Source organism: Heterodontus francisci, chromosome 40 (genome assembly GCF_036365525.1).
Source record: "Heterodontus francisci isolate sHetFra1 chromosome 40, sHetFra1.hap1, whole genome shotgun sequence".
In the NCBI taxonomy this organism is placed as follows: Eukaryota; Metazoa; Chordata; class Chondrichthyes; order Heterodontiformes; family Heterodontidae; genus Heterodontus; species Heterodontus francisci.
Genome location: NC_090410.1, coordinates 8468861 through 8489038, shown reverse-complemented (window position 1 = coordinate 8489038; position 20178 = coordinate 8468861). Strand labels below are relative to the sequence as shown.

At 44.2% G+C, this 20178-nt stretch overlaps 1 protein-coding gene across 1 annotated transcript in view; it reads left to right on the top strand.

Moving 5' to 3' along the window:
* eml2 (EMAP like 2) overlaps nucleotides 1–20178 on the top strand; it is a 54955-nt gene that overhangs the window by 12185 nt on the left and 22592 nt on the right. Inside the window, 12 exon segments of the mRNA XM_068018980.1 lie at nucleotides 377–547; nucleotides 1320–1389; nucleotides 2872–2982; nucleotides 3719–3814; nucleotides 6023–6157; nucleotides 7695–7794; nucleotides 11206–11360; nucleotides 15981–16106; nucleotides 17371–17502; nucleotides 18326–18393; nucleotides 19399–19429; nucleotides 19431–19488. Coding sequence (XP_067875081.1) covers nucleotides 377–547; nucleotides 1320–1389; nucleotides 2872–2982; nucleotides 3719–3814; nucleotides 6023–6157; nucleotides 7695–7794; nucleotides 11206–11360; nucleotides 15981–16106; nucleotides 17371–17502; nucleotides 18326–18393; nucleotides 19399–19429; nucleotides 19431–19488 — 1253 coding nt within the window.

Sequence of the window (20178 nt, the reverse complement as noted above, 5' to 3'; positions counted from 1 at the left end):
TTTTTACTTTAAACTTTATTTCCCACCAGTAATGCCTCACCTCTAAGGATAAACAACCCTGAATCTAATTTCATCCCCATCACCGCCCCCCCCCCCCCCCCACCTCACCCTCGCCACCCCTCGGTCAGGCATAGTTGGGCTATTGCCATGCGAAGGCACCAGAACCTCAGGTTGTCACCCAAGCAGTTTTGCCTTGCAAGTCGCTGCCTCAAGCAGTATTCTTGGGCAGTTGATCACCCGAGCACCCTCTCTGCAGCCCACGAGAGATGGATTGAGATTGACGTTTGACCATATATCAATTACAAACTCTAATGCATATGGTGGTCTGTACAATTAAGTGTTATAATACAGTGGCTTCTGTTCCCTTCGTATACAGAGCCTTAATTAATTACTCCAGGTACGGTTATCGTGGACGCGATTGTCGGTCCAACCTTTATCTCCTGCCGACAGGCGAGATTGTTTACTTCATTGCATCGGTCGTTGTATTGTATAACGTTGAGGAACAGCTACAGCGTCACTACCTCGGACACAACGATGATGTGAAATGGTGAGCAATGCGCCATTCTCCAGATTGGACCTGAGGGCACCACGCCTTTTTGTCCATGGCAACCAGTCAAACTGACTTAATCCCATTTAGCAGCTTGCCAAAACTTTACTTCTGGCTCCAGAAACTCCTGCTGCTACAGGGCACCAAGCTATCCTGTCTACAAGTTTACCAGAAAGATTTTATGATAGTGATAGACTGGTGGGACACTCGAGCATCAGCGAGGTGAGCAGCGTGTCCACTGCCGATCTGAAGACATATTGACTGGCAGTAAAAGGGGAGTGGGGGAGGAAAGATCAGATTGAAGTTATAAATGGAATTAGGGACACCAGTTGTTAATATGCCATTTGCAGCAACATTATTCCAGAGAATTTGTTCAATTCTGTTTTTTTTGGGGGGTGGGGGGGGGGGGAGTCTAAAACTACTATGGGGCAGCTAATCAGTGCAATCCACGGTGAGTGGAGAAATTCAAAGCATTTCTTGAGGAATGAGAAGCTGCAACAAATAATGTACATTTTCCTTGGTTATAGGAGCTCTTGTGCTCTCATATGTAAGGATACCATCAAAGTGAAGGAAAATAGAACATGTGAAATGGAAACAATAAAACACCTGTATATTCGCTATAGTAATGTGTATCTAGGCCTCCCTTGCTATGACTCTACCCTCTGTCCAGCCTCCAAATGTCCAAATTCTGGTCCCAGTCCTATTATTGGAGAGGAACAAAAGCCAAAATAGTGACTCATCTGTCTCTTCCTGATCTCTCTCTCTCTTTAAGCCTCACCGTACATCCTGATAGAGTCACCATGGCGACCGGGCAGGTGGCAGGAACCACAAAAGACGGAAAGGTATAATATTTAAATTTTAGTTTTCATTAGTCAAATGCAAAAGGTTTTTTTTTTTTTTTTTTTTTGCTGTTTCATTGTTCCATTTTCTCTCACATAAATGCCCCAAAGGGCCCATTCTCTCGAGCTGCAACGGGAGTGGTCATGGGAACAGGTGGAGGCCATTCAAGGAGACTATAGCTGAGTCAACTCTGTGTATCTTTTCCCCATATTCCTTAATACCTTTGATTAACAAAAATCTATCAATCTCATTTAAAATTAACAATTGATCCAGCATCAATTGCTGTTTGCGGAAGAGAGTTCCAAATTTCTACCACCCTTTGTGTGTAGAAGTGTTTCCTAACCTCACTCCTGAAAGGCCAGGCTCTAATTTTTAGACTATACCCCCTCCCACCCGCCCCAGTCCTAGACTCCCCCATCGGTGCAAATAGTTTCTCTCTATCTACCCTATCTGTTGCCCTTAATATCTTGGAAACTTCGATCAAATCATCCCTTAACCTTCTAAATTCGAGGGTAAACAAACTAGGGTTGTTTTCCCCTCTCCTTGTAATTTAACTCTTAGAATCCAGGTATCATTCTGGTAAATCTACACTGCACTCCCATCAAGGCTAATATATTCTACCTAAGGTGTGGTGCCCAGTACTACTCACAATATTCCAGGTGTGGTCTGTATTCCCTAGAATTTAGAAGCATGAGAGTTGATCTCATTTAAACATTTAAAATTCTTAAAGGACTTGACAGGGTAGATGCTGGGAGGATGTATCCTCTGTCTGGGGAATCTAGAACACTGGGGTCACAGTCTGTCTAAGTTATTGGTCATTTAGGTCTGAGATGAGGAGAAATTTCTTCACTCAGAGGGTTGTGAATCTTTGAAATTCTCTACCCCAAAGAACTGTAAATGCTCAGTCGTTGAGTATATTCAAGATTGAGATTAATAGATTTTTGAGTACTAGGGGAATTCAGGGATATGGGGATAGAACATGACGGTGGAGTTGAGGTAGAAGATCAGCCGCGATCTTATTGAATGGCGAAGTAGGCTTGAAGGACTAAATGGCCTACTCCAGCTCCATTTCTCGTATACAGTTCACTTGAATTGTGGCTTGTTGCAACTGTTCTGTAATGCCCTAAAAGCAAACTGGGAAAGGAGTGGGGAGGGCATGGTCTGTTAATTGATTCCTGGATGATCTCTGAACTACAGAAGTATATAAGGGGATAATTTTCTGGCTACGTCCGTAACTCCCACTGATGGCTGAATTATTCCTTGTCTATTCTGGTAGTCACTCAGTTCTATTTTTGGAAAAGTACTGGAATTGCAGACTGGTAATTTCTATCAATGGGAAAGTTTATCTCTGTCCATTAATCGTAGTGGAATTAATAAATGAGTAGAAAAACACACTTAGAATTACGCTACATGCACCAGGCAGAGCAGATCCTACCCAAAGTTAAGGTAATGGCAAGCTTTTCCCTTTTCACTTCCTTTTACAGCAACTTCTGCCACATGTTCGTGTGTGGGACTCTGTGAGTCTGAATACCCTGCACGTTATTGGATCTGGGGTCTTTGATCGAGCCATTTCTTGTGTATCCTTCTCCAAGTCTGTAAGTGTGCTTCTTTTAATGCTGCTTTTTGAGTCTGTTTGGTGCGCACAGAGGAACTATTTCTGTTGGAGTCTGCCTATGGCCCCTGTGGACTGGGGCTCTAAGTTACACGCGGACTGCCTGAAATCTGAGCCAAAGCCACTTTGCAGTGTTGCGAAGGTTGCTTGGGTTTGGTGGGAGATGCTCTTCAAATTCTCACTCCACTTCAGCCCAAGGCTTCTAATCTTTGGTCACTGGCGGCTGAGGGGTTGTGATTCTTGGAGGGGGGAGATGCAGTTGTGGAGGAGTTTGGGCAAGTCTGCGGATCTGCTACTCAGGTGGGTCTACTTACCTGGCCACGGTGGCCTTCTACAGGTCCAGTTTGGATGCAGCCCATGGCTGGTCACTCTGGCTCTGCCTTTTCTCTCTTCCAAGGTCTTATCCACAGCCTGTTTGGTGCAGGTGAGAGAGCGTCAGTGCCTGTCTGTATCCTTGAGGCCTTCTGCAACTAGTGGGGTCCTCCGGGACTGGAGCATTACACTGGAAATAATAACATTAAGTTACATTTCCTTTTTGCATGGTTACATTCTTTATCGGTTGGGCCTGTTTTTAAAAAATGTACTTTTGTTTGTTTTTTGGCTAATGTCCCTGGAACGACCCTATGAGGCTGCTTGACTTGCTATGTCTTTCTGCGATTTTTGCTATTTAATTTAGTGATTTATCATGTACTAACTGGTGTTTTTGTTTTCTTTAACAGAATGGTGGGGCTCATCTTTGTGCGGTGGATGATTCCAACGAGCACATCCTCTCCGTATGGGACTGGCAGAAGGAGCAAAAACTGGCTGACGTGAAGGTAGGGAGCTGTTTTGGTTTCACCGTTTGAAATCCTAATTGTGGAGAGCAGGCCAGTCCAGAAGCAGCTCCTCCCTGAGAGATGGAGAGACTTGCATTTATATAGCATCTTCCACATCCTCAACACATCCTGAAAACGCTTTACAGCCAATGAAGCAATTTTGAAGTGTCGTCGCTGTTGCAATATAGGAAAAATGGCAACTAATTTTGCGCACAGCAAGATCCCACAAATGTCATGTGTGATTTAAAAATAAATGCAGTGAATGTTGGAAATCTGGATTATAACTGGAAATGCACAGCAGGTTCTCGGAGTCTTTGTCAGAACTTGTGTTTCACTTGGTTACAAATGAGTGTTTCTGACTCCAAATGTTAGCCCACTCTCTCCTCTTCCTTCCTATTTTTAGAAGCTGCAGACTTGCTTTGTATTTTCAGTAAAATAGGAACAGAAGGAGGCCATTGAGCACCTCTAACCTGTTCTGCCATTCAATGCAGTCTTGGCTAATTGCAACCTAACATCATATACTGCCTTTGCCCCCATATCCCTTAACACCTTTGGATAACAAAAATCTCAAATTTAAAATTAATAACATAATAGGAGCAGGAATAGGCCATTCGGCCCCTCAAGCCTGCTTTGTCATTCAGTGATATCATGGCTGATCTGATTGTGGCCTTAACTCTGCTTTCCTGCCTATGACCCATGACACTCTTGTAGATCAAATATCTATCTATCTAATGTGCACCAGACTGTTCAGGTTTACTGGAATCTGATTTTGAGAATTGCAGTCCCATTCTCCCTGGCTCTCTAGCAAGATTAATGGGCCCTTGATTGCAGGCGAGCAGGTTCCCCATTCCCTCACTTTAAACATTGCAGTCTCTCTGGGAGGATCCAGAGACGTCTTCCGGGACTGCAATTTTTAAATGGCGTCCACACCTGGCCCCGAACCAGCCGGCATTTGAAAATCCATCCCGTTTGCCCTGTTTCTCTCTCCACAGATGTTGCAGAGAGTATTTCCAGCATTCTGTTTTTGACCTCCTGTATTATTGTCTGTCTGGTTTTGTGCTGGTATAAATTGACTTTGGCCTGAGTAAGTGAGTAAATAGCACAGACATATTGGAATTCCACATTTTAACTCCCTGTGCATTGGGATTTTACAGTGGTAAACAGGAAAACACTCTGTACATCTGCAATGGCACCTAGAGTGCCAGGGGTGATTGAATTCTTTTGTTTGGCTTGTACTGTTCCACTCGATCACTTTAGAAAACCTTGTAGCAACTGACTTCAGCCAACTGTATACAGGGATAGTGCTCAAGTGCATTGGGTGGCGTGTAGAATAATCGAATGGTAGGTCACTGTTGACTGCCTCTGTTTGTGTTCAGTGGGTAAATGACATACAAAAACACTAAGAAAAGAAAAGTTCCTCACTCTGTTGAGGAACGCGCTGCCTGAAACAGCAGTGGAGGCAGCTTCAATAGTAACTTTCAAAGGGAATTGGACAAATACTTGAGAGAAAAATTGTAGGACTGTGGGGAAAGAGTGGGAGTGGGACTAATTGGATAGCTCTTTCAAAGAGCTGGCACAGGCATGATGGGCTGAAAGGCCTCCTCCTGTGCTATGATTCTTTTCATGAAATGATGCACCAGCAACCCCAGTGGTTGGTTACGCTAACTCCCCGGGAGGCAAAAAAAATAAACGGCCTAATTTCTGGGAAAACGTGGAAAATTCTGACTCTGCTTGCACAGGTAGTGGAGGGGTATAAAAGTTCCAAGGAAACATGGTTACCTGTGAGCTTCCTCCATAACAAACATGCCATGACTGATTTTAATGGAATATATCTCCTCTGTGACACACATTGGAATATGCTGCCCTCTCGTGCCTGTCCTGCCGTTCAATGAGGTGAAGGCCAATCTGTATTCTGCCTCCACGGCCTTGGCTCCATATCCTTTGGCTAACACAAATCTAGTGATCTCAGATTTTACATTTTTGTGGGGGAGAGTTTCACCCTTTTGCATGAAGAAGTGTTTCCTAACCTCTTTCTCTCTCTCCTATATTCTAGCATGTGGTGTAAACTGGTTACGGTGTTTTGGTTTGTAACGATACAATGGGCACAAGGTGACGAAGGGGCAGTAAGTGGATTTCTCTGTGACTTTGGCCCTAGTGTCGGGGTTCCTGTCGAACTGCTGCTTTTTTTTCCCGTTTTGTCTTTTCCAGTGTTCCAACGAGTCTGTGCTGGCAGTGAGCTTCCACCCAACTGAAGCCAATCTCATCATCGCTTGTGGCAAATCTCATATTTACTTCTGGACAATGGAAGGCAGCATGCTCTCCAAGAAGCAGGGTATTTTTGAGGTGAGCGCCATTGCTCTTACAGAATTTTGTGGGGGGGTGGGTTCTGAGGAAGAATAGGATTGAGAGTCCCTGTCAAGCTTGGTATAGGATAGATCCAGGACGGGTGCCATAGAAGATGTAACTTGCCTGCCTGCTCATGCAACTGGCTCCATCTATAGGATCTGGGAGCTGGTCTCTGACTTGGGACTAAGGCTGAAGGAGGTGCACTGCTCTGCCACGCTTGTAGTGAGCCACCTTCGCCCCCACCCCCAGGAATTTCAAGGCCCATGGAATCTGCCACCAATTGGTTTACGCAACAAACAGCTCTGGGGTGGGGAGAGGGGAAGCTGAACAGTAACATTTTGTAAATGTTTTTTGACTACAGCATAACCTATGGCATGGAAGGACAATCAATTGTGCACAAGCCTTCCTTCCTTAAGCTGCTATAGTGCATGGCCCACACACAGAAGGGGAAGAGAATCTCTCGCGTGTGCACAAAGGTTCATGGGAATGTGGGGCTGATGAGAATTGTATCTCTGAAGAGAGAAGGAATGCTCAGGAAAATGCAGCAGAATTGCACATGTAAGGATGCCTCCCTGCTCAGTTTATTTTGCTGAGGCTTCCCTCCCTTTGGTCTCCATACCTAAGGAAGGACACATTTGTCCTGGAGGGTGTACAAGAAAGGTTCACTGGATTGATTCCTGGAATGAGGGGATTGTCCTATGAAGAGAGGTTGAGTAGTCCAGGCCTATATTCCCTGGAGTTTAGAAGAATGAGAGGTGATCTCATTAAAACGTATAAAATTCTGAAGGGACTTGACATGTAGATGCTGAGAAAATGTTTCCCCCTGGCTGGGGCGTCTAGAACACTGGTCACAGTCTCAGAATAAGAGGTTGGCCATTTAGGACTGAGATGAGGAGAAAGTTCTTCACTTGAAGGGTTGTGAATCTTTGAAGTTCTCTACCCCAGAGGGCTGTGGATGCTCAGTCGTTGAGTATATTCAAGACAGGGGTCGATAGATTTTTGGGTACTAAGGGATATGGGGATAGTGTGGGAAGGTGGTGTTGAGGTAGATCAGCCATGATCTTGTTGAATGGTAGAGTGGGCTTGAGGGGCCAAATGGCCAACTCCAGCTCCTATTTCTTGAGCTCTCCCAGGGAGCTGTAAAGCTTAAAGATTAGAAGTTAATATTTTATTGGCTAAATAATTAATTTCTCGCACTGGGACTGGCTAGTGCTGAGGTCACATTCCATTATTATCATCCATTGCCATGTCCAGGCCTGATCTAGTTTTAACAACATTACAATGTTGAAGCTTCAGTATTAGTGATCTGCAATGCACTTGAAAGGGCAGTGAAAGCAGATACAGTAGTATCTTTTCAGAAGGGGATTGGATAAATAGTTGCAGGAAAAAATTTGCAGGGCTATGGGAAAAGAGCAGGAAAAGGGACTAATCAGCTCTTTGAAAGAGATGGCACAGACACGATGGGCTGTTTTGGCCTCCTCCTCTTTGCTGTACAACTCATCACTTTAATTGTTTTTAAAAAAATGTTTTTCAGAAGCAAGAGAAACCCAAATACGTTCTATGTTTAACTTTTTCCGAGAGCGGGGATGTGATCACTGGTGACTCGAGTGGAAACCTGATCATCTGGGGCAAAGGTGAGGTTGTTGCTCATGGCCGGTTCTGCAATCAGTCAGTGTTCTCGGGCCTGCTTTTTTCACCTGAAATCCGTCAAATACAATAAGAAAGACTTACATTTACATGGCGCCTTTCATGACCTTCCAAAGTGCTTTACAGCCATTGAAGTTTAACGTCTCGTCCAAAAGATGGCACTCCTGACAGTGCAGCACTCCCTTGGGACTGACACTGGGAGCGTCAGCCTAGATTTTGTGCTCAAGTCGCTGGAGTGGGGTTTGAACCCACGGCTTTCTGGCTTTGAGACCAGAGTGCTACCAACTATGTATAAAAACTGACACCTGTATGATTTGATGCAATATTGCACTGCTGTTACTGTTAACCATTTGTTTACCATTAAAGGGGTGAATGTTTGGAATGTAAACCTTCATTACTCTGAAGAGATGTACTCAAAGTGCAAGGGATCTACCGGGGCTGAAAAGGTTAGATTATGATGACGGGTTGCATAGAATAGGCTTCATAGAATATTAAGGGGTGATCTGCTTGAGATGTTTATGATTAAAGGATTTGATAGGATAAATACCAAGAGAAACTATTTCCTTTGGTGGCGGGAGTCCAGAACAAAGGGGTATAACCTTTAAAACAAAAGCTAGGTTGTTTAATTGTGATATCTCCTGTCAGGCAAGCCCCCACCTGCCGAGACTGCGGCACACGTTATTTTGCCACATGAACATTAAAACTTAAAAAAATTGCAAGTTCCTGACTGGAAGGACATTTGCATAGTGGCAGACAGTGTGGAAACAAAGGGAGCCAGTCCCTGGCCACCACCCCAACCCCCCCCAACCAATACGCCGAAAGAGACCTGGTCAAACCAGTCAGTCATGTGACCACCTGCTGACCAACTAGGAGTTTTAAACTGGAAAAACAGATTTGAACACAATGTCATGTGTTCATGGACTGAGAACATCTCCTCTCCTGTCTGCCTGCCTCCATCTTTTCCCATTGGAACTGAATCTTGTGAAGACACGTAAACTCAGAGAAAGGTGTCCTACGTGAACAAGGTTTAAGATGAATACTGGGCCCTAATGGAATGCAAGACTAAATCTTCAATCAAGGACTGCAACGAGCTTGAGAAACAGTAACAAGATATTGCCTCAAACTGTTCTACTTTCCTTTTTTTCTGTCCCTATCTGCATGTTTATATTGCGTGGGCATGTCGTGTATCCGTAGGTGTGAACTGTATTAGAATTTGAGTTTCTAAGGTTTAATAAATCTAATTTCTTCTTTAAACCAAAGAATGCCTGTTTGTACTCATTTCTTTGTCTTATAATTGGAAAGTTGTGAACAAGGATTCACAAAAAAGGGAGCTTTTTTGTGTTTAAAATAATACCCTGTTACAATATGACCAGGTAAAGATAGCAAAAGATCCCTAGACACATTTCTCACCTGGTTGTAACACTCCACACAAAAGGTAGTGGAAACCTGGAACTGTCTCCCTCCAAGAAGTTGTGAATCAATTGAAAATTTTGAAGCTGATTTAGATTTTTGTTAGGTAAGAGTTCAGTGATCATTAAAACCAAGGTGGGTAGATGGTGTTGGGACACAATAAGCCATGATCTTATTGAATGGCTGACTGCTAAATGGAGCCCTTTTCCCTCAAGGAAAAGACTGCTGACCTGATCAAGGATTTTATAATTATCGATAGGGAAGATGCTTTCACTTGTGGGGACAAACCAACCACAAATAAATCCAAATAGGAATTCAGGAGAAACTTCTTTACCCCGACAGTGTGTGAGAATGTGGATTCGCTGCCACGTGGAGGGGTTGAGGCAAATAGTACAGATGCATTAAGGGGAAGCGGATGGATCTGGTGATGATGGAGATGGGAGAATGCTTGCAGCTAAACACTCCCACAGAACAGTTGGACTGAATGGCCTGTCTCTGCTGTAAATTCGACACAACAGGCTCTGAACTGAATGGCCTATTCCCGTTCCTGTCTTTTTTCTCAGTTAGTGCTGTACTGCATTCTGTCCAGGAGATGGAGTAGGACAGTTTACAGAGCACAAGCACAGATCAGTGAGAGGTGATCAGTACTGCAAACGCCCAGACTGAAATATCCCTCTGTACCCAAATTATAACTGACCACTAGTTCAGATCCTGTTCAGCAAAAGTATTTGCCCTTCCTTTTCCTCTTTATGACACTGCTTATAATCTACCTCTTTGACCAAGCTTAATTCAACGGTCCTTAACCTTGTTTGGCTCCGTATTGCATTTTGTTTGATAATGCTCCCATGCAACGGATGTGTTACTGTGTTAAAGACATTATATGAAACGTTATTGTTGAAAATCAGTGACCCTTTCATCAGAACTGACCTGAAACGTTAACTCTTCTCTCTCTTCACAGATGCTGCCAGACCTGCTGAGTATTTCCAGCATTTCTTGTTTTTATTTCAGATTTCAGGATCTACAGTATTTTGTTATTTTTTATATATTTTTTAACTTGTTGGAGTGAGGAAATGACTTGTTAAACAGATCAGCTGTGGCTGGAAAAAAAAATTACATACTAACAGACATCGAAGTTGGGGGGAGCTCTCATTCCAGGTTGACTGTTAAGATGGCTGAATACATAAACTGAGATAGTCAAACCAGCTAGTCACATGACTAACCTGGCAACCGGAGTTTATTTTTTTAAAATTTCTATGAACAGTTTGGCAGAAGGTCTGTTTTGCTCCTGGACTGAGAAGATCCCTCTCCTATCTGCCTGCTCCATCTTTTTCTCACGGAACTCCAAATCCACTGAAGGCACATGAACCCAAGAAAGAAAAAATCTCCTTCAGAGAACAAGGTTTAAGAAGAATACTGGGTCCCAATGAAAAGCAAGATCTACCTACAATCAAGGACTCGACAGTGAGCTCAAAGAACCGCAACAAAACTCTTCAGATATTGCCTCAAACTTTTCTCTTTTTTTTTTTCCTGCTCTATTTGTACGTGTGTATCGCGTATGCATACTAGTGTGGGTTGTGTCGTGCATCCGTTGGCGTTACCGAATTAGAGTTTAAGTTTAATAAAATTTCATTTTTCTTTAAACCTAAGAAAGCCTGTTTGTCCTGGTTTCTTTGCCTTATCATTGGAAAGCAATGAACAAGGATTCACCAAGGGGGAGCTAAAAAAAACTGTTTAAAATTAAACCCTGGTACAGATGAAGGCTGAGTGGGACCCCTGGACACCTTCCTCACCTGGTCATAACATCTGTTCCTAAATGGTGATGGACCTTGCATTTAGAGGATATAGCTCTGCATTCTCTCAATGATTGTTCTGTTAATATCTTATTTACCCACTCTTTGATATCCAATATCCCAGGTTTCTAACTTGCTGCCAGAAGATTTTTTTTTTCTTGTATTTAACCTCTCGTGTGGTCATTTTTCTTTTTGTAGGAACAAATCGGATCATCTCTGCAGTTCAGGGGGCTCATGAAGGGGGCATATTCAGCCTCTGTGTGCTGAATGATGGCATGCTAGTGACTGGTGGAGGGAAGGATCGTAAGGTCATCCTCTGGGACAGGCAGTACCGCAAACTCCAGGAAACCGAGGTGAATATACAGTTTGTATCAGTGCTGCAGGCTCATAACCGTTAGTGGATTAAGATGCAGATGTTGTAAGTCTTTCTCTTTTTTTTTTCCCCCCCCCCCCACCCCCCCCCCCCCTTTTTGTCCCCATAATGTGAGGTCAGTTTGAAATCAACACCCTTGCAGCACTCCTGGTGTTTCCCTAAGCTGGAAGCACCCACCAGCTCTGAGTCAAGAAAGACTTGCATTTATATCGTGCCTTTCATGACCTCTGGATGTCCCAAATTGCTTTACAGCCAATGAAATACTTTTGAAGTGTAGTCACTGTTGTAATGCAGGAAACATAGCAATCAATTTGCACACAGCAAGCTCCCACAAACAGCAATGAGGTAATGACCAGTTAATCTGTCTTTGTGATGTTGATTGAGGGATAAGTAGTTTTCAGAACACCAAGGAGAACTCCCTCCCCTGTTCTTTGAAATAGTGCCATGGGATTATTTACGGCCACCCGAGAAGACAGACGGGGCCTCGGTTTATTGTCTCATCAGAAAGACGGCCCCTCCGTACTGCACTGGAGGGTCAGCCTGGAATATTTGTGTTCAAGTCTCTGGAGTGGAATGTGAACCCACAACCTTCCGACTCGAGAGAGTGCTCCACATAAGGTGCTGAGTGAACCCCAGCATCTGATCTCCGCTCTGGTGCCTAAAGAGTTTCAGGAGCCAACACTTGTGTTATCAGCTCTATCTGTGCTTGAGCTGTACCATTAACTGTGAGGACATAGACTTGGATAATATGAAGCATTAGAAATTGGTTAATAAAACCAAACATAAATATACAGTGAATTCAATTAAACTGGCACAGGAGATTTGGAAAGAAATGTAGAAGTAATAGGTGCTGTGATGCTTTTTTGTTTTGTTTTTAAGCATTTAATGAATGTGGGAATTAATGAATGGGGGCAGACCCATTGTGTCAGCCTGCTCCTGCCCCACTGAACTTATTTCATCCTATCTAGATATCTTTTCTCCGCTGGTCCAGTCTCTTCCCACCTACATCCGTGACTCTTCTGACGCCCTACGTCATTTTGACAATTTCCAGTTTCCTGGTCCCAACCGCCGCCTCTTCACTATGGACGTCCAATCGTTCTACACCTCCATCCCCCACCAGGATGGTTTGAGGGCTCTCCGCTTCTTCCTGGAACAGAGGCCCAACCAGTCCCCATCCACCACCACCCTCCTCCGCCTGGCTGAACTTGTTCTCACATTGAACAACTTCTCCTTCAACTCTACGCACTTCCTTCAAGTAAAAGGTGTCGCTATGGGTACCCGCATGGGTCCTAGTTATGCCTGTCTTTTTGTGGGATATGTCGAGCATTCTTTGTTCCAGTCCTACTCAGGCCCTCTCCCCCAACTCTTTTTCCGGTACATTGATGACTGTATCGGTGCCGTTTCCTGCTCCCGCCCCGAACTAGAAAACTTTATCAACTTTGCTTCCAATTTCCACCCTTCTTTCACCTTTTTACATGGTTCATCTCTGACACTTCCCTTCCCTTCCTCGACTTCTCTGTCTCCATCTCTGGGGATAGGTTGTCTACCAATATCCATTATAAGCCCACCGACTCCCACAGCTACCTCGACTACACTTCTTCACACCCTACCTCCTGTAAGGACTCCATTCCATTCTCCCAGTTTCTCCGTCTCCGACGCATCTGCTCTGATGATGCTACCTTCCATGTCAGTGCTTCTGATATGACCTCCTTTTTCCTCAACCGAGGATTTCCCCCCACTGTGGTTGACAGGGCCCTCAACCGTGTCCGACCCATTCCCCGCACCTCTACCCTCACCCCTTCCCCTCCCTCCCAGAACCATGACAGGGTTCCCCTTGTCCTCACTTTTCATCCCACCAGCCTCCATATCCAAAGGATCATCCTCCGCCATTTTCGCCACCTCCAGCGTGATGCCACTACCAGTCGCATCTTCCCCTCCCTTCCCCTGTCAGCATTCCGAAGGGATCGTTCTCTCCGCGACACCCTGGTCCACTCCTCCATTACCCCCACCACCTCGTCCCCGTCCCAGGGCACCTTCCCCTGCAATTGCAGGAGGTGTAATATCTGCCCATTTACTTCCCCTCTCCTCACTATCCCAGGCCCCAAACACTCCTTTCAGGTGAAGCAGTGATTTACTTGTACTTCTTTCAATGTAGTATACTGTATTCGCTGCTCACAGTGTGGTCTCCTCTACATTGGGGAGATCAAGCGCAGACTGGGTGACCGCTTTGCGGAACATCTCCGCTCAGTCCGCAAGCAGGACCCTGAGCTTCCGGTTGCTTGCCATTTCAACACATTCCCCCCCCCCCCCCCCCCACTCTCATGCTCACATCTCTCTCCTGGGATTGCTGCAGTGTTCCAGTGAACATCAACGCAAGCTCGAGGAACAGCATCTCATCTACCGATTAGGCACACTGCAGCCTGCCGGACTGAGCATTGAGTTCAATAATTTCAGAGCATAACAGCCCCCCATTTTACTTTCATTTTTAGTTATTTTTTCTTTTTTTTTTTTTTACATTCTTTTTTTGCATTTATTTCATTTCATCTTAGTTTGCTTACCCACTGTTTTTTTTCAGGTTTGCACTTGCTGCTGTTCAATATTCAGTGTATTCACACCTAATCTGTACTAATGCTTTGTCTTTCAACACACCATTAACATATTGTTTGCCTTTGCTCCGTGACCTTTTGGTCAGCTATGTGGCCTGGTCCAATCTGCACCTTCTCCTTTGTTATCTCTTGCCCCACCCCCCCCTCACTTGCTTATAATCTGTGACTTTTCTAATATTTGTCAGTTCCGAAGAAGGGTCACTGACCCGAAACGTTAACTCTGCTTCTCTTTCCACAGATGCTGCCAGACCTGCTGAGTGGTTCCAGCATTTCTTGTTTTTGTTTCAGATTTCCAGTATCCGCAGTATTTTGCTTTTATATTAATGAATGTGGGAATATTTGGCAAGGCCAGCATTTATTGTCCATCCTAAATTGTTGCAGTCCTGTGCAGTGAAGGTCACAATATAATAGTTTAGTTACAACTGAGTGGTTTGCTCGACCATTTCAGAGGGCACTTGGAAGTGAATCATATTGCTGTGGGTCTGGAGTCACATGTAGGCCAGACCAGGTAAGGACAGCAGATTTCTTTCCCTACAGGACATTAGTGAACCAGATGGGTCTTTATAGCTATCCAGTAGTTTCAAGGTTACCATTATAATTCTAGATTTATTTAATTAACTGCATTTAAATTCCTTAGCTGCCACAATGGAATGTCTTCAGAGCATTTGTCCAGGCCTTGGGATTACTAGTCCCACTATAACCACTGTGCTATTGTGCCCCTATCTATCCCATATTGTAGTTTCAAAACCATACGTTCAGTTTTGGTGAAGTCATCACACAAATATTGGTAGAAGGGGTATGGAGAAGTGGAGCAAGCTGCTTCCAACTATAAACAGGTATATTTTAACAAGTATGTTGTACAAGTTTGGATAGAAGGGCAACTAAAGGAAGGCAGAACCTCATTAATGTGAAAGATATTAAATGGTACAGATGTCATAGGGCACAGAAGGAGGCTATTCAACCCATTGAGTCTGTACCAGATGCGGAAGTCTGGGAGGAGGGGGAAAAATAGAAATTGGTGAAAAATAAATTTACAATGGATCAATTGAGGGGGAAGAAAACTCCTTTTTCCTGAGCTTGGCAACTGATGTGTCAAGCAAAATAATGAAGGCAATTCATTGTATTATGCAAAATTGGGTGTTCTGCTTGCAGAGTTATTATGGAGCATTCCGGTCTCCCAGAGGGGAGGCTGCGTCTGTAGGAGGTCTGGATCAGAGATGAGGCTGCAGCTCCAATTCTCTCTCTTGCGCCCTTTGCACAGGTGAACATAGCAAGGTCATGATGTTGAAGGGCTGCTGTACATTTCAGATGGAGCAGACTATTTTCATTTGTGGCTTTCGAGTGATATGGGAGCAGGAAGAGGTATGCTGTGTTCCCTTACATGTATTATTCATTCAGCATTCTAGCTTGCCAGCAAGAATTGTACTTGTAGCATATGGTGGCTGCATACTCTCATTGCACTGCTGCATCACATTGCACACTCATGTGCCAATGCACTGTTCTCGCCAATCTCTTTCTGAGCTGTACTCAAACCCTGAAGCAAGAGGACTGATTCTCCTGACTAGTCCCTGTGACTCTGGCAATATGTTCTATTTTTTTCAGTGTTGGCAAAAATAGAGGAGGTTTGAAGGGGGATTTAATTGAGGGGCCGAGCTAGAGTGGTTAGGAAGGGCCTATTTCTGTTAGCAGAGAGGTCAATAACCAAAGGGCTTGGATTTAAAATTAATTGGCAGAAGGATTAGATGGGAGTTGAGGAGTGCCGTAACCTACAGCTCTACAAACCAAGAGCTGGAAGGTGGGATTAGGCTGGATTGCTGTTTTGCGGCCCGTACAGATGCAATGGGCCGAATGACCTCCAACTGTGCTGTAAATGTTTTATATTTCTTCTTTGGCAGGTTTACCAGATTCTGGAAAGAGAAGGCAGGCTCACCTTCTGGATGAAGGCCTTGTGTCCAAACTATTTCCGTGTTTGACATCTTGTGTTTTTATTAAAGATTCCAGAGGCGTTTGGCCCCGTTAGAACAATTACAGAAGGAAAAGGCGATGGTCTATTCGTTGGCACAACGCGGAACTGCATCCTCCAAGGCACACTGAGTGGGGGATACTGCCCTATCGTACAAGTAAGGAATGTTGAAAGAAATTATTTCCCCTTCACTTTAATGTTTTCAGATCACCGTCCTGGGGAAAGAGCATGACAGCAGTTCTCATTTTATGTAGCATTCCTAGTGTACAGACCAACGCTTCAGGTGGGCAATGAATGAACGCTGGCTGGAGGGAGCAAGGGGCTGGAAGGTTTGGGTAGAATATAATTGAAGTCTGCAGGAGAAGCAACAAGGTGGAGATGCTGAAGGAGGAAAGATTTGGAGAGCAGGGTGTAGCAGTTGAAGAATGACGCTGAAGCTGGAATGGAATAGGAGGGTGCGTGTGGGAAATGTGGCTGGAGGGAGTCGATGAGGTATAGTGACTCCTGTCAAAGATAACTAGCTTTACAGATAACACTTGGTCCATGTGATTTCCTCTATTTGGTGTTGAGCACTGAAGAGGAATTTTTTCCAGTCTTTTTTTTTTCCATTATTGATCCTAGGTTTCTGTAAACTTGACGTCATCTGAAACTCTACCTGTGTCCTATCACCCCTGTGCTCTCTGACCACATTGGCTCCCAGTCAAGTACAACATCTGATTTTAAAATTCTCGTCCTTGTTTTCAAATCCCTCCCTGGCCTCTCCTCTCCCTATCTTTGCAATCTCCTCCAGCCCCACAACCCTCTGAGATCTCTGCACTCCTCTCATTCTGGCCTCTTGTGCATCTCTGATTTTAATCACTCCACCATTGGTGGCCGTGCCTTCACCTGCTTGGGCCCAAGCTCTGGAATTCCCTCCCAAATCTCTCCACCTCTCTACCTCGCCTTTCCTGTTTTTAAGATACTTCTACCTCTTTGATCAAGCTTTTGGTCACCTGCCCTAGTATCACCTCCTTTTATATGGCTCAGTGAGATATTTTGTTTGATAATGCTCCTTTTGAAGCACTTTGGGGCATTTTATTATTTGAATATAATTATATAAATTTTCTTAGCTGAAAGATTACATGGCTATGAACTGTGGGCAGAGGGAGGGAGGGGGGTGGGTGGGTAGGTAGGAAGTGTCTTGTCATCAAGATCCAGGCATCAGGAGAGTGGGCCAGGCTAGTCTTTTCATGCCTGTGTATGTTAGCTAGAGAGACTAAGCCATTCATATGCAGAAGAAACCTTTTGCTCCTATTCTACACAAGGGACTGTTAGATCGGTGAGGATGCACAAATTTAGGCCTGCACGTACCTTTTTTTGGGATGACGCTCTGCATTCTCTCCCAGTTGATTCCTAGTCATGATGTTTCTTTTTCTGTGCAGGGTCATACAGATGAGCTGTGGGGACTTGCTGCTCACCCATGTGAGGACAGGTTTGTGACGTGTGGACAAGACCGGCTTGTCCATTACTGGGATCCCACATCACACCAGCCTGTCTGGAGTAAGAGTCTCGACGTAAGTCAGTGGGGAAGGCAAGCACGATACTTTTGCTGCTTCAGTAGAATTAGATGTGGCAGTGCTGGTTAGCTGGTTACAAGTTGCTTTTGCATGGCAGCTGGAGGCCAGGACACTGTTGTTTAGCTGTATGAAGGTGTCAGCAAGTGGCAGAACTCCCTGCTCCAAAGATGTGAATATGTAATGCAGACTGACACTCCAATGCAATACTAAGGTAGTGCTACACTGTCAGAAGTGCTGTCTTTCAGGTTAGACATTAAACCAAAGCCCGTTTGCCCTCTTTGGGTGGATGTAAAAGATACCATGGCCACTACTTTTGAAGAAGAGCAGGGCAGTCTTCTGGGTGCCGATCAACCAACACCACCAAAACATCGGTCATTATCGCATTTGCTGTTTGTGAGAGCTTGCTGTGCACAAAATGGCTGCCGCATTTCCTGTATGACAACAGTGACGGCACTTCATTGGCTGTAAAATGCTTCTGGGACATCCGATATGGTGAATGGTACTAAATACACTCTTTATTTTTTGGTTTTGTAATGGAAATGGCAGGTCGACAATTGTGTTACCTGCTTAAGATTTGGTTTCAGTGGAAGTAAACATTTGGAGTCAGTCTTGTGTTTACGCTGTGTATATACTAATTACATCCCTACCGTGCACGATGGAGCACAATCCAGTTGGAACCCAACTGGAGAAACTCTGCCAACATATGATGGGCTGCCTTCACTAACAGAAACTGGCAGTGTATGAATGCCTACACAATTTTGCTTTTTGTAAATTACTATCTGTAGGGGGTTTACTATTTTTCCTTTTTTTTTCCTGCCAGGATCCAGCTCAGTCGGTTGGTTTCCATCCCAGTGGATCTGTTGTAGCAGTGGGAACACATACGGCAAGGTAAGGCTGTGCTCTGGGCAAATACTAAATACAAGCAAGGTATCTGTTTGGAGGCAGCAAATAGCTGTCAGGAATGTCATGCTGAACTTTTGTATCTCAATTTACAAGGTGATGACAGTAGAGCAGTAGATGCATGTGTATTTGTTCCATCTGCCAATGAACAGAGTAATATGGGAGAAAACTGAAAGCAAAAGACGATAATAGTTTAAAGTGAAATTTCCAAAGATCCTCACTTGATGCAAATAATATAAAGTCTATAGTTCGCAGTGGTGCAGCTGTTAAATGCTCTGTATACACAGACTAGATGCTAGAGAACAATAAAATTGGTGTCTCTGCCCTCTGGATAGGAACAAGAAAACACTAACTGGTTTCTACCCTGATTACTGTCTGCTGGTCCTGAAGGGAAAGTGTGTATGATCACATGGGCATTGAATGAGAGCAGGATTGGGTTTGACTCTGAAGACTGTCTGTGTTCTGAATAATTTGCCAGCATTCACTATTTCTGCTATGTGGGAGGAATGGTTCTTGGGTGAAGCACTGTGTACTGCAGCGGCTTAATCTAGAAGATAAAAATGATACAGTGCTACTCAGTTGTATGTACAATTTTGTATCCTTAGCAATGCCATCCTTGGAGTGAATTGCAGGAAAGAGGTGTTTTTGCTCTTTTATTCCCTTCTGCAAACTTGAGCTCTTTTCAAAACTGTGTCCATGTCGTAACTCTCACCAAGTCCCATTCACCCATCACCTGCTGTGCTCGCAGACCTACGCCGGCTCCAGGTTAAGCAAAGCCTCCATTTTAAAATTCTCATCCTTGTTTCAAACCCTCATTGCCTCACCCCCTCCCTCTTTCTGTAACCTGACCTAAAATCTCCTTATGTGGCTCAGTGGTCAATTTTTGTTAATGCTCTTGTGAAATGGCCTGTTGAATGTGCTTTTTTATTTTACACTAAAACCTCTATATTATTAGTTGCAACTGTGACGCTTTCTGGCTCTTGTCTCTGGCAGGTGGATGGTTTTTGATGCAGAGACCAAGGATCCCAATCACCGTGCACACTGATGGTAATGAGAGGCTCTCGGTGATGCGTTATTCACCAGGTATGCGAAGCTCTCAGACAAACAAGTTACTAAACTGTGGTTGGACAGTATACTTAGGTAGGGTGTGGGGGACGCAGCAGGAGCCTATAGCGTACAAGTAAAGATATGCAGCTGGAATTCTTTGGCCGACCGATTGTCAGAATTGATGAACTCTGTTCCCTTTCACCTTCCACAAAAAATTATCTTCCTATCCTTTTTTTTTTAGCCATGAGTCCAGTTGGTTGGCATCCTAAATGTCTAGCAATGGAAAAGATGAAGAATTCAGATCAAGAAATATTATTCACCTAGAATGTATTTTGTTTGCCCTCAGCTTTAGTAACGCAGGGAGGGAACTATGAACTCGCTGCCCTTCTGTCATGCACATTATATTAACCTACGTAATCAATGGGCAGCATTCCCATTGTACACCAGTTACAGTACCTAAGCCTGTCAAAAAATCATCGACATAAAGCTTGGTGCAGTAGTGGTCTACCATATGCCACTACAACATTTAGCATTCTGGAACTTTTATCAATTTACAAAAACATCTCAAAGACTTTAAAAACCTTTTTGTTATTGTATTTAAAATCTGCAAATGGGAGTTTGGATGGACCTTCCTTTTCAGGATGCCTCCCTTCAACACGTGTTTCTATCTCCAGTGTGGCCCTAACCCCTTCCACCTTCCTTGAGCTGAAAGGATAGTGTGGAATA